The sequence below is a fragment of the Echiichthys vipera genome (assembly GCF_963691815.1).
Source record: "Echiichthys vipera genome assembly, chromosome: 7".
NCBI lineage: Eukaryota > Metazoa > Chordata > Actinopteri > Perciformes > Trachinidae > Echiichthys > Echiichthys vipera.
Window position 1 is genome coordinate 25,541,484 of NC_139832.1, and position 14,132 is coordinate 25,555,615.

Genomic DNA, 14,132 nt, shown 5'->3' on the forward strand with positions numbered 1-14,132 from the left:
CATGTAAGAAGCCTCGTAACTATCAGACTACAGTAACCATGATGATAGTGAGAGATGCAAACGCTAACCAAAACCAAACTTGACGCAAGAACAGCTTTTACTTCTTGCCCAACTTGTGCATGAAAGGAAGGCCTGCAATCTGCAAAAGACAAAAAAGAAGTGTGGGAAAATATATTGAGCTGCTTTTAACACTTCAATGCTTAAATACTCCTAAAATAAGAACTGACGCCCATTTTATTTAAGAGTTAAAGAAGATGTTTCGTGAAAAACTGGCCCTGGTGTTAAACAGAGGCAGGTAGCTTCTGATTTTGTGTGTGAAGTAGTTGATAAATGCTAAGCAGCATCATGCCTATCAGGCAGGTTCAGACATGCAGCGAGGACCCCAGAGTGTACAAGTGCCCCTCTGCCTGCCTGAGTAAAACCTCACAGGTAGACTCTCTCCAGGGAATAGACCATCACCCTGCTTGGGCATCACATTACCTCAACAATCCCCATGGTGTAATCACCAGCCTCTATCTACAACACTGTAATAGGAAGTATTAACACTGCAGAGAGCCTGACACTTACGTAGGACTGGTGTTGACAGGTAAAGAAAAGACAAATCTGTTGCACAAAACAAATTGAATTTAGGTGTTACAGCTAAGTGTTGCACCACGTCAGCAGCAGAATCTTTAGTTACTATGCAATGGCCCCATTACCCCAAAGGCATATATCCACATGCCCCTGTAATCACAGGAGAATAAGAGGGTTTCACCTTATTCTTGATTGGAGGAACCTAAAATAAAACCTATACTGCACTGTGTTGAATTTGCCTGCACAGGCACAAACATACAGATGGTGAGACTCTACTTAATTTTAAATGTAGTTATGGGGTAGACTTTTGGTGGAAATGCACAGATTGATTATCAGAGGAAGAGCCACGTTTTTATGGATTGTTCTGATTAATAATGATCCCGCACAAGTCTGTATTTTCATATCTTGAGCTTGTGTCATAAGTCGTTAAGGTTCAAACGGACGAAAGTATATCTTATTCACAGTAAGCTGGATCATGACCAAGACTATTAAACCCTGTAGAGCCCAAATTATTTCCTAATCCTATTCACACATTCCATTAAATTCACACAATACTGTCTGGCTAACCTATTATACCCTCTAGTTATCATACTAAAATCACAGTAGGACCGGCTAGCTATGTAAATGCGGTCTTAGTACAGTGCTGGGATCCTGACATGCGTTTCTCACTGCAAGATTATAAAGTCATCCTTTTGCTGTACTGTTCAAATCACACATATTGCTGTCTTGCATTAGTCGTGAATTTGTTTAGCTTTTAACACTACTTTCACTGACAAGCGACAAGTCACCAACTACAGGATCTTTAACCAGGAAGAATTCCTTATGTGTCTGTTTTCCGAACTGGCACTTGCTCTGATATCTAATATCGCTGCAGATGGGTTTACAGTTGAATGCCGGTGCGTATCAAACGCTCAGCCGTGACAATGCAGCCAGCAGAAGTGGCGTTTCCTCCGGCCAGGAGCAGAGCCTCGCTTTGTTGCTCCACCAGTCCCCGGGGAAGCAGGCCTGTCAGAGACCGCACATACAGTAAAGTTCCTATTGTTACATGTGCTCCCTCCTGGTTCTCACTGGCTGCCGGAGTCCAGAGAGCTCCAGCTCTAGAGTACCTGCTAGATATCTGGAGTGTGTCTGCGAGGCACCACCAAACTGCTCAGCTCTCTAAAAAGTTCACACCTCACGCTTGAACGCTGACACACAAGCTCAGAGCCTACGCAAATTTACTCTGAACTGGGGATTTTGTCTAGGAGCTCCAAAAGCTGTCGGCAAGTGGAAAAAAAGGGTGAAAGTTGTGTCGTGGCTACTTGGCGTCAGCTCTGCCCAAGACGATTGAGATTGGTTAAAGTAAAACAAACAGGCCAGAACGTTTTTTTTTCCTACTATCCCAGAATGACAAACTGGAGTACTGCAGTGTTGGAGTATGATCTGTCAATGCAAAACTAATGCGTTCTTTACAAAAAAAAAAAAAAAATTTAGATAGATACATTTTAATAGATTAAAATGCCTTTACATTACATACTATACAGTGAAATAATACAATAAAATAAAACAATATACTTCAATGAAAGCCCAGTCCAAATTCCCTTTGGAATTCCTCAAGAAAAAGGCATAAATAACTGAAAGTAAAATATGACGACTCAAACAATCATATGCATTCTTTCAAATTTCAAAGTAAGAGCACTCTGATATCCAAGCACACTAGGATTAACAAGTGGATCATGTTAGCCTGGATTAGTCCAGCCCTGGCTGACGAGCCCTGGTCAGAGATGCGCTCACATCCATGTGGACATACACACTGAGTTCTCAGTAAGTCAGCCAGTGAGCTGTTTGAATGTTTAGTAGTCAGGCTTGGCTTTGTCAAAGTTGAAAGGTTTCCAAACAAGTACTATTATTGGCATTTTAACATTTGAGTCTTGCTATGTAACGACCGTTTGACGCACACACTGAGGGAACATGTATCACAGCAAACAACCACTCCTCTGTGCTCTTCTTCCTCTGTTTCCTCCTCTTCCTCACCCTGCTGCCTCCTTTGTGTCTCCTCCTCTGAGACGTTGAATCCCCCTCCACAGCGACAGCTGTATGTGTACACACAATCATCTGAAACAACACACACTCACATTTTAGATGCAACACTAAAGATGTATCAGCATGATCATTTCCGGATATTTTGACAATGACACAATGAAAAATGAAATACAGTTACTCAAGATATATATGGCTAGATTCATTTACTATTTATTAGAATAAAAACTTGTATATATGAAAACAATATAGTAAACACAAATACATCAATGAAGCTGTTTGTCCTAAAGGTGGCGCTAAAGAAAAGGCTTCATCCTCTGAGGTCGATATGTATCTATACAAACTTCATGTAAATTTGACTAAAGCAGGGTAAAGATCCAAGGAACTACCGTATTTTTCGGCTTATAAGTCGCAGTTCTCTTCATAGTTTGGCCGGGGGTGCGACTTATACTCTGGAGCGACTTATGTGTGAAATTATTAACACATTACCGTAAAATATCAAATAATAGCCCGGGCTATTATTTATCTCAGTCACGTAAGAGACTAAGCGTATATCAGCAATCGTCACACACACGTCAACCAATCAAAAATTCGGCGGGGGCGGGTCATGGCAGAAGTGCATTGTGAAAAAAAAGATGCTACCTGCTACTTGGAGTTGGCGGAGTTGTTCAGAAGTGACACCGAGGAAGAAGAGTTCATTGGATTGAGTGATTAGGAGTGACAGAGTGTTTGGTAAACGTATAGCATGTTCTATATGTTATAGTTATTTGAATGACTCTTACCGTAATATGTTACGTTAACATACCAGGCACGTTCTCAGTTCGTTGTTTATGCGTCATATAACGTACACTTATTCAGCCTGTTGTTCTCTATTCTATTTTTATTTTAAATTGCCTTTCAAGATGAAATTTTGTGTCTTGGTGTTGGATTTTATCAAATAGATTTCCCCGAAAAATGCGACTTATACTCTAGTGCGACTTATATATGTCTTTTTCCTTCTTTATTATGCATTTTCGGCTGGTGAGACTTATACTCTGGAGCGACTTTTAATCCGAAAAATACGGTACTGAGAATGACGATAGATTTACCAACAGGGAATGTCTAAATTAGCTTAGTTTAAATGTAGTAGAGGAGCTATGCTTTTAGTTTGCTAAAGCAGGTTGCATAATGCGTGGCAGTTTCGCCATGGAGTTTAGATAGTACTTCACATTGACAAATCTATTGACATGCCTTATTAACGTGTTTTTACTGACCAATGATAGAGACAGATGATTCCTTTTCTTCATTATATCAGTATTAAGCCCCTTTCACAAATGCACTGCAAACCTGATATTACCTGGAGTTTTCTCCCCGAGTGAGCCCATACGTGAATACAGTCGCTCATTGAAAATTCCCAACGGGCAGTGCCAAAGCTAAAGGCATTACTAACAAGATGATGGAGTTCATCGCATTAGATGGCCAGCCTTTCTCCACTGTGGAGGATGTTTCGATGCCTACACTCTGCCTCTTGGATTATTCAAAAATAGTGTCTGATTATATTAATCCATAATACCATAAACTTGTAACCACATGTGGTGTTTTCCAGAGACCTTTGTTGAGGTTTGTGTACTTGTGTGTTTTAGTGTACATGGTTTAGTTACCCTGGTCCCAGGTCATCTCCTCCAGATAGACGGTAGAATCCACTGGCCAATCCTGTTTCAGTTCCTGTGCTGAAAGAAGAAGAAGAAGAATTAATGCATCATTAGTATAGGACAAGCAGCATTATGTAACATTTGCAGTGATCAGTATTATGTCTTCACATCTTTATGTCTATATTAAGAGTGTTGATAGGGCAGGAGTGGAACAGAAAGTTACATTCACGGCCGTGCTCTAAAAAAAGAGCTTCACAAACTTAAGAATGCCGGAGCCCAACTTCAAATCTGAAAATCTTCTGCAGCCCATATAAACCTTTAATCACAACTCTGATCAACACGACAAGACTATAAATATATATTTTTTATTTCTGTTATTACATATTGTGATTGACATATTGTATTTTGAACAGAACAATTCTAGGCACAAATCCCAGCCCTGGCCCGGTTGAGAGAGGTGGGCTTCGGCACGGATAAATTCCAAATGTACGAGCACGAGCATGACCATAGAAGGAGGTCCTGACAGCAATTTATATGCGACTGTTCCCCCACAACGAACCACAGAAGGGTTCTTGGTGGCGCGGTGGTGTGAGTGTCACTTAAATGTCTCCATTGTGTTCCCTATGGTGCTAGCATTTAGCTGTGCTGCTAGTATGCGAGATCCTACGAATGATTGTCTGTCCAAGTCGGCAGTGTTAAAAAAAACACATTTACTTCCAATAACTTAACCAGGATGCGAGGCAGATAATGTAAGAGGTTTAAATCATAGACTGCATAAAAAATGGATGTATCCTCTCCGTCGAGGTCCATTCTCTCAACTTGATCCAATTGTCTTCGCCTATGGGAGGCGCCATCTTGTCAGACTTTGACATCTGACTGACGTTTACTGAATTAGCAACATTAGCACCCTGGAGCTAGGCTAACAGAACGCACAACTAAACGGGACTGCGAGTCAATGTTAAGATTTTTTTTTCCACAACCGGAAGGGAATGGAAGTCATTTTTTAAATTTTTAACGGGAACAGGATTTTTTTAGAGGGTTTTTTAGCAGAAACAAGGGCAGGCACTTCCGTGTCAGTCTCTAGTGGAAAACACACTGGCTCCGGGAGTAAAGTGCAGGCAGACAGCATTTATGATGTATGATTTAAAAATGAAGTAGGGACAATTCCTAGTTTAATGCATATGCGCCTTATCTATTGTGAATGTCCCCTTTTCATTACACCTGCTGTATATACTGTACATTGTATGGCAAACAATATATGGACCATAAATAAAATAAAAGAGAAGACACGGATGACAGATATTGTGCAAATTAATTGTTGAATTAATCTGTTAATTTTCATTTTTTTTTTTTATTTAAACATTAGCACTCATTAGAACATCAGAGTTTATGATTGAAGTGTGGACTTTAAAATGAAAAAAAAAACATGCTTTGGGGGGACATTTCTGAAGCTTCAGAAGGTTCATACACGTTTTCCAACAACTACAGGACACAACCTCAGCCTTGAATGGATGGAAAGTGATGGAAGGATAAATGGATGCACTGACGAACAGATGGATTTCACACCCTTATCTTTTACAGTTCACTCTTGAGGAAACAGTCATTATCAAGTTGTACAGTTTGACAGTGATAATGACTTTGAACCATGAATAATGAGTGCTCAACTTTCCTCGGGTTTTAATTAGTGTTACACTGTGTGAGGAACAATTAAAAATATATATATCAACTTTTTTGACAGAGAAAATGTAACCAATGCAGTGTAGTAGGGCTGTAGGGTATGGTCTGAAATTTATATCACAGTATAATATGAAGCATAGACGGTAACAGAATGATATATATTCATCTTAAAGTACAAGTTTGAGGGTCTTGTTTTTTACTTGGGTATTTTCTTTTCATGCTACTTTATACTTATTTACCCCACTACATTTATCTGATAACACAAGTTACTAGTTACTATACCGATTTAGATTTTTGCTTCCCACCGATATACACTGGTTGCAGAATAAAACCACAGGCTTTACAGCGATAGTTTTAAACCACTACTTCTCTGTTTATTTGCTCTTGAATTGCTGGTTTTCTGTGTCAACCTTTCGTTTTTTCAAAGTAGAAAGAGACATTGTGGTGGTGATTTAACCACAGATTCAACCAGACTACTACAACAACAACAACAGGCGCAGAGATGAGCGTTGAAGAGCACAAAGTCCATAGAGCGTGGGAGCGTTTTTTGCTGCGTGCCTACAGGAAGCGCATGTAGCAAGTCTCCCAGATGAGAGAGTTGCGCTTAGATGTGAGAGAGGACAGCAGTCAACATCAGCCACTACAGCCATGAATTACTTTTGCACAGAGGCTTCTACTCAAAGGGCCAGTAAATATTCCATCGAGGGCCGGCTTTGCATGCATTGTGTGGTTACATCAGAGCTGCTCTGTCGGTTACACGGTAGAGTCAAAATCCATATCATTGCCAAATTCCTATTGTCCTTTTTACCTGTCTGTTTATACTGTACACCTCACAGTGAAGCTGATATAAGATAATGGGCAGTACCTGTTTATGCCTATAACATTTTGTAACACTTCCAGTGAGTGAAACAATCGGAAAGAGAGAAATGTGCGCCTTGTACTGCCTTCCAAAGTCATTGTAATAAATGTATACCTCAATCTTCATCTTCATCATATTGTGAAAGACCACAACAACCACGGTGATAAACTGACCAGCACGAAATTAGAGATGGAATAATAAATACTTGATTTATTTTCAAATATTGTTATTTTTTATAGTTCAGAATTTGATAGAATATCTGCTGTGACTATACCACTGCTGATGTTTTTTTTTTTTTTTAAATAACCCAGGCACTTCAACAAAAACCTCTATTTTGTGGAAGAAAACAGTGAGCAAAATTAAAGAAAACTCAGATACCTTACTGTTATTGGTGTTAATCTGGAACCCGTCGACAATTTACTTAATTGTTGGACCCTATTTATCTGCCAGCTCTCCTGGTTAATTTCCAAGATGGCAAGCCTCTCAAAGGTGACTGAAACCCTGCGACAGCAGGTTGTCCACATAGAATTAAAGCCTAGAAGTGCCTTTCTGCCTCCCAGCATGTGACTTTTGCGCTGCATATTGCTGTACTAACACACAAACAAAGGTGACAAAGGATAAAGGCATACCATTTCATAGGTAAGATTTTATTTTGTATGTTACAAACGTAGGGATTTTGCAAGGATACTAAAAACTGTATATATATATCAGGTGTATATATTATAAATATTACAATCAAATGTGTATATTGTAAATATTGCAATAAAGTGTATATTGTAAATATTGTGTTGCTAGCTCATTTTCAATATTTATTTTACCAAACTTATACAATTCCTGTGTGTAAAGACCTGCTCTGTCTTGTTCTTTTTCCAAATAAGCAGGTAAATGGCTATTCATCTTTCGTATTAAATGTAAAAATATATATTTAAAAAAAATCTTTGCTTGTAAAACATATTATGTACATTGTCTATAGTTCTCTAAAAATCCTACAAGTGCTCGTCAGTGTAGAGCTGTTTAGCCTTTGTTAGCCAAAGCTAAGCTGGATGCTGGTAGGTTACAGGGCGGCCACATTAATGTTCAGTCAGGTATTCTCCAAGCCAGGTGCAGACTGGCACAGACTAACTCCTGGAAAATGTATGGAAAGGTTTTTAAGTAATATTTTCAGGCTTGACCAAACTAGCCTGTGATTTTAGGAGTTTGTGTGAATGTGAAAATTTGCATTACGTTTTGAACATAAACGTAAGCTATGTTAACAATAAAAGAAAACGCTTCTCTATCGCTTTACCCACCCCCTGTTTCAGTGCATGTCTGACACTTGTAACGAACCTGGACAAAAGAAATCGCCGCTCAAATCTGTTGATTTATAATGATTTGATTATGTGTGTCACCTTGGCTTCTGTTGACGTTCATTCATTTAAAAGCAGCGCTTACCCGTACCAAGATGGCGGCTCTGTTGACGCATTCATTCCCATAGGCGGCTATATTCAAGGACACTTCTAGTCTTTATTTCTATGGGTTGTCCAGATGAAGGCCAAAGGGATGCCCCTCTCAGCCATTGCAAGAGAGGTTGGGCATTCCGTGATTTCAAGAATATTGAAACTTTACAAGGACACAGATTCATTAAAGTCCCTCAAAAAGGCCGTCGTCCACGTAAAACAAGTGCACAAGAGGACAGGATTATGTAAACACTCTTAATAGGGAATCGGTTCAACACTGCAGCTGGAGTTGCTCGCCAGTTAAGTGCTGAACAGGGCAATGATCTGTCTCTGAACACAGTGACTTGTCATTTAAAACGTTTTGGACTGAAAGCCCACTCTGCAGTGTCTCATCAGCAGATTCGAGAGCAGAGCTGATACTGACCTTATTAAGTGGGTCAGGTGTTGGCATCCACATTAGATACAGTTTCTTTGTCAGTGTCATAAAAAAATGGGATTCATGTTATTATATCACACATTTATTCAGTCACGGCAAGTTGTCAACTTGTTTTCTGGCATGAAATATGACATATCTTTCTGTTTCACAAATACTACATGTTAACCAGCAGTCATTTAAAACAACCAAGAGCTTGAGAGAGAAGTTCAAACCCTGTCTACTTCCACAACTCCTCACACCTGAAAAAAAAATTTCAGTGATTGTCCAGGTTGATCACTGACTTTTTTTGAATACCAGCTCTTTTACACCTGAAACTGCCCCAGCTGCATTTGAATGAATGCGTTGGGGTGTTGCAATGAAGCAACACAGACAACAATGACAGGTTGTAGGATCAGATTTGTTATTGTATTCTGTGAATTATAGGGGTGGTTTCCAGCCTGTATGAAGGAATGAATTCATCAAACGTATCGACGTGCCTGAAATTAGGGAGCTTAGGGTCTTAATGTCGGATGAACGGACATAATGTCAATTAACTGCCCAGCCCTATTAGCTCCTCCTCTGTAGTAGCTTGTACACACTCCAGTTCAAATTTCAAGGTTACAGATTTCACTCAAATGATGAACTCTATCAGAACATTTTCATTCATTCAAGCCTTTGTTTAAGCCTTGAAAATCAGGTTTCCCTCAGCTTAAATTATACTTTTATTGTGATTATATTCATTTTTACCTTCATGTATTCTAAACTTTTAGTTCATTCTATTATCTTTGTGTTTAAAATGTGTTGTTTTTATTATACAGCATATTGTGACTGTGCTCTGGAAGGTGCTATATAAATAAACTTTTCTATTATTATTATTAATTATTATTATTATTATTATTATTATTATTATTATTATTATTATCATCATATTATTGGCTCTGACTTTTCAAACCAGCCAAAATGTTCCCTCACTGTTTTTTATTTTTGAAGGCACAATGAATATATAAATGAGAAAAGTAGATGAAATGAAAAATGAAGTCCTACCTCTCCTCTGCAGGTCATACTGTCTCCTGGTGGTCTGGTCACTAAGGGTCTTCCAGGCTGCATCTACTTCTAGAAACTTCTTAACACCCGACTCTGCTTTTGATGAACATTCACCTCCAAGACGGTCTGGGTGGTACTGTGCATGCACGTGCACGCACACACAGACAAATTGATTTGTTAAATTCAGAGTAGGAAGACATATTATCTCTATCTATAAATTTATATTTCAACACAGATTTAGTCCCACATCTTCTACTGTGCAGTTGCGGTAGGAAAGGATCACTTTACAGCCAGAATGAACAGGAGTGACCTTACTTAGAGCATAGAAGCAAGAGTGTGTTCTGTTAAATAAAAACTGAAATATTTGTTTCACGAGATGTACCTTGTGTTAGGGCTTAGTTCGGATTGTGCCTAAGCACTGTAGAGTATATGAGGGACATTCTCATACAGTATGTAGTAGTAGTGGGGGTGTGTTGCTTGATGCTGATACAGAGCCACATAGAGAAGTGTGTTTACCTGTAAGGCCAGCTGCTGGTACCTGTGTCTGAGCTGCTGGACTGAGTCTGAGGGACTGGCTCCCAGGACAGCATATAGGTCCTTCTCTGCTGCTTCCCACATCCCTGCTCCAACACAACACTGACATCAGACTAACACGATAATGAAAGCATCGATAACCTCGATAAAACCTCTACTGGTAAAGGCTCTTGCAGCGGGCCTTTATGTAAAAGCGTCAGACAATTCGAGGCTGCATCCAATGGGTGTTTAAAACTTACAGAAATCCATTTAAAAACGGCCAGCTCAGTTGCTGTTTTGCAAGATTGGTATCAGGTACGCAGCTGAAAGGCCACTAAACATGCCTAAGAACAGTAGGGAAGGGGGAGCAGTTACTGAGATCAGGGGCCTGTTTCACAAAGCAGGTTCAAAAAACTCTGAGTCTAACCCTGAACTCTGAGTTGATCTACTCTGAGATAGGAAACTCTGAGTTTTCGGTTCCAGAACAGCAGATTTGCGTTAGGTTGATCAACTCAGAGTAGTTTGACCTGGAGTTAAGCGCGTGCACCACAAGTAAAAAAAGACAGCATCAATGGAACACTGATTCGACGAGTCACCATGGCAACGGGGAAGCGAAGGGCTACGCTACAACTGGAAATGGAAATATTAATGCGCTCATACGGAGAGTTTGAGCAGGTTTACACCGCTGCAGCAGCAAAAGAGAGGGAGACGGTGCGGGAGGACATTGCTGCTCGGGTCAGTGCATAAGTTTAAATGTAGTCCAGTTGCAATCACAGTAATATCACAGGGGGAACTGCATGAGTGGGAGCCTATTAATTTATTTCATTTAAGTGCAACCCCGCGGGGGAGAAGCGCAGCTTAAGATGAAACATAAAAACATTTTTCAAACAGGTAAAACCTCTGCACAGTCTCATGGTGACGCCTCATTTTGTGCATGTTTTATATCGTAAAGTAAATATTACCGTAAGTGGCTGTTTTTTATACAACATATCAATGTTGTATAAAAAACTCCCATTTGCAAAAAAAACGCAGCGCAACACACAATATCTGCTGTGATATGAGAGCATTACTGGTTGTTAATGTTGGAAATGTAAGGAGGGGTGAGATGGACTGTGACATGAAACGGTGTTGTTCGTATTCAGCCCCCTCGCATTATAGGTGATATTCTGGATCAGAAGGCTATATAGGAGTAGTTAATATACCGGTAACCCAACTAAAAGCACACACTTTTGAACCTATGAATTGCAAGAAAAGCTGGAATTATATTTAGAAACGCTGAGTCAAATACATTCAACTTGCTCAAAAGATCCATTTCATTCATTTTGTAATTATGGCTGCAGTATATTAAGGACGTCTATGCGCGGTCTGATAATCATCTCCCGACCAATATTTAATTCTCTTTGCGAAATGCGTCACCTTCATTCACGGGATCGTTATCAAAATGACACGCCATGGTAGTGTAAATATTCACCACCTAATATAACTTTTAATGTAGGCCTACTGAATGACTTTTATACGTTGTATACAAAAACTCCCGTTTGCAAAAAAACGCAGCGCAACACAGAATATCTGCTGTGACATGAAACGGTACCGCTCAAACAGAGAATTGCCTGGAAATGCAAGAACATCTATAATCAATAGTCTGATAATCATCTCCCGACGAATATATAATTCTCTGCGCAGTAATGCTGCAGCTTCATCCACGGGATTGTTATCAGAAGGACACGCCATGGTAGTGAAATAGTCGCCACCTAATATAACTTCTAATGTCTGATGTTTGCAGTGATTTTCTGAAAAACAGACGGAACTATAGCAGAACTATACTTCGCCAAAACTCGCCTGCTGACTGAATGAATGAGGAAATGAAACACCGTGTGTGGCTGAAAGAGGGCGGGGACAGAGAGAAACTCAAGGTTTTCTGAGAAAAACCTGGTCCCGACCAGGTTAGTTTCAGAGAGCATGTTACCATGGTAACTGACCGAGAGTTTAAGTTACCTCCCTTTGTGAAACAGGCTAGAGTTACCCCTCTGTCTCTGGTTTGAGTTACCTCCCTTTGTGAAACGGAAAACTCAGAGTTTCCCTCATTTCAGGGTTAACAGACTCAGAGTTTTCACTAAACCTGCTTTGTGAAACAGGCCCCAGGAAATCTCATTAAGTTAATCAAGCTGTCTTCAATAACATGTCTCCCAAAAGATCAGCTACTACTATTAGTGCAATAATTTAATCTTACTGCTCATTTCTGTCATATACAGTCATACATGTTTTATCTTATACATTTCCTCTACATTTAACTTCATATATATTTAACTAAGAGTTTATTGTTTACTGTTTATTGTTTTTTTTATACTTTCTGTATTTATTTAGCTAAGAGTTTATTGGTTATCTTATTCTGTATTTCTTTTTATACCTCCCTTTATACCTCCCTTGTGTTTTTGTAAGCTGCTGGAAACTCAGTTTCCAAAGGATCAATAAAGAGAAGTCTAAGTCAGAGTCAATACTGTCTTAACACTCAATATTGGAAATAGGAAAAACACAAACAGATCGGGGCATCTCTGGAAGAAGCTCATTAACATAATATCCATATAATAATTTACAATGCCAATCGCTGTTTGACTATTATAATGCATAATCAATTGTAAGTAAAGCTGCTGTCATTTGATTAACTGATTAGAAAATCAAAACAAAATGAATTGGCAACCACTCCGAAAACAGTGTTTTGAGTCACTTCTGATGAAAAACGCTAAAATTCTTGAGTTTTGGGCTGTTGCTCAGACATCTGAAGGCAACCCACGCTTTGGGGAACTTTTCACCATTCTCTGACATTTTGTAGACCAAAGTAACAATCAATTAATAGATGAATCAACAATGAAAATATATGTGGGTTATTAGTACACCTACTGTTTATATTATGAATTGAAAATGTTCTCACCTAGAAAACAGCAATAACACAAAGTGACAAATGACAAATACGTGAGCTAAAGTATTTGATATTATATAATGTAAGGAAATTATGAGTAGGTATGTAAGGCTTTTTTAATCAATGAAAAAACATTTATCAAACACAAACCAGATTATCCTGACACAGCTAGGTTGAATGTGAACCTATAACGTCACTAAAAGGTTATTTTGCGGTGACAGTGAAGCAGGGGACAATGTTCTTGTTACAGACTGATGTGTGAGTGTAGAGCAGTGTCTTCACTCTGCCCGTAATGTCACATTATCTACAGTGTGCTAGAAGCGGGAACATTAACTGTTACGTGCAAAAAACGAGTTTGTTGGTGCTGTTTGGTGAGTGCACGTCATAATACACCCTCGTGGAAAGAAAGTGTGTAATGTAAGCACGAACCAGTACTAGCGCGAGCTAAATTAATGTTTACTGAAGCCGTTCGTAACGACAGCGCATTAAAACACAGTTGGTCCTGTCTTCTTCCTGTTGTTGTGTGTTTGTATTATGGGTGTAAAGTACTGAGCATACCTTAATAACAAGGCTGTCACCAGAGAGACGACATAGTGTCCAACGGTGTTATGAGTCCCCCTGAAACAAAAGCTGTGTTTCTGGTCCGCCGGCTGTCCGACTTCCGCTAACGAGACCGAAGACTTCCGGTCTTTTTTCTTTTTTTTTCTTTACTTTTTCTTTTTTTTTTTTTTTTTAGAAAAAAAGGGTCATCACTAGGAGTCTCTGCTATAACTCTGAGGGAAACGGATTAAAGAAAAAAAGCAAATGTACAATATAATGTATATTATTCAGCTGGTAGTCGAGACTAAAGTCACTCTCAGTGTAGTGTTGATTAGTGAACACATCTGACCCTGAAACCATGAATGTTATTGTAACCATGGCTCTGTTTGAAATGGTTCCCTCATTCACTCACTGACTATCCCTCATAGAGTGTTAATCAAATAGTACACTATATAGACGAATCTGGCGAAGTACCGGTCATTGTCGCGGTGGCGTCTCCCTCCAGTAT

General features: G+C 39.3%; 1 protein-coding gene across 1 annotated transcript; it reads right to left on the minus strand.

Moving 5' to 3' along the window:
- Window positions 1–2,149: 2,149 nt before the first annotated feature.
- On the minus strand, window positions 2,150–13,725 carry dnajc24 (DnaJ (Hsp40) homolog, subfamily C, member 24). The gene is made up of 5 exons (XM_083917003.1): window positions 13,643–13,725; window positions 10,171–10,274; window positions 9,655–9,790; window positions 4,233–4,301; window positions 2,150–2,667 (listed from the first exon to the last, which is right to left on the minus strand). Exons 2-5 carry the CDS (start codon window positions 10,270–10,272, stop codon window positions 2,459–2,461), a joined length of 516 nt encoding a protein of 171 aa, XP_083773129.1. The 5' UTR covers window positions 10,273–10,274; window positions 13,643–13,725; the 3' UTR covers window positions 2,150–2,458.
- Between the last annotated feature and the right edge of the window lie 407 nt (window positions 13,726–14,132).

Excerpts from the sequence above, each read along its gene's own strand:
- dnajc24 (XM_083917003.1), bottom strand. The coding sequence starts at position 10,272 with ATGTGGGAAGCAGCAGAGAAGGACCTATATGCTGTCCTGGGAGCCAGT. Across the intron at positions 4,302-9,654 it reads GTATGACCTGCAGAGGAGAG|CACAGGAACTGAAACAGGAT; the intron begins GTAGGACTTCAT and ends TTCTTCTTTCAG. Across the intron at positions 2,668-4,232 it reads GGAGATGACCTGGGACCAGG|ATGATTGTGTGTACACATAC; the intron begins GTAACTAAACCA and ends GTGTTGTTTCAG.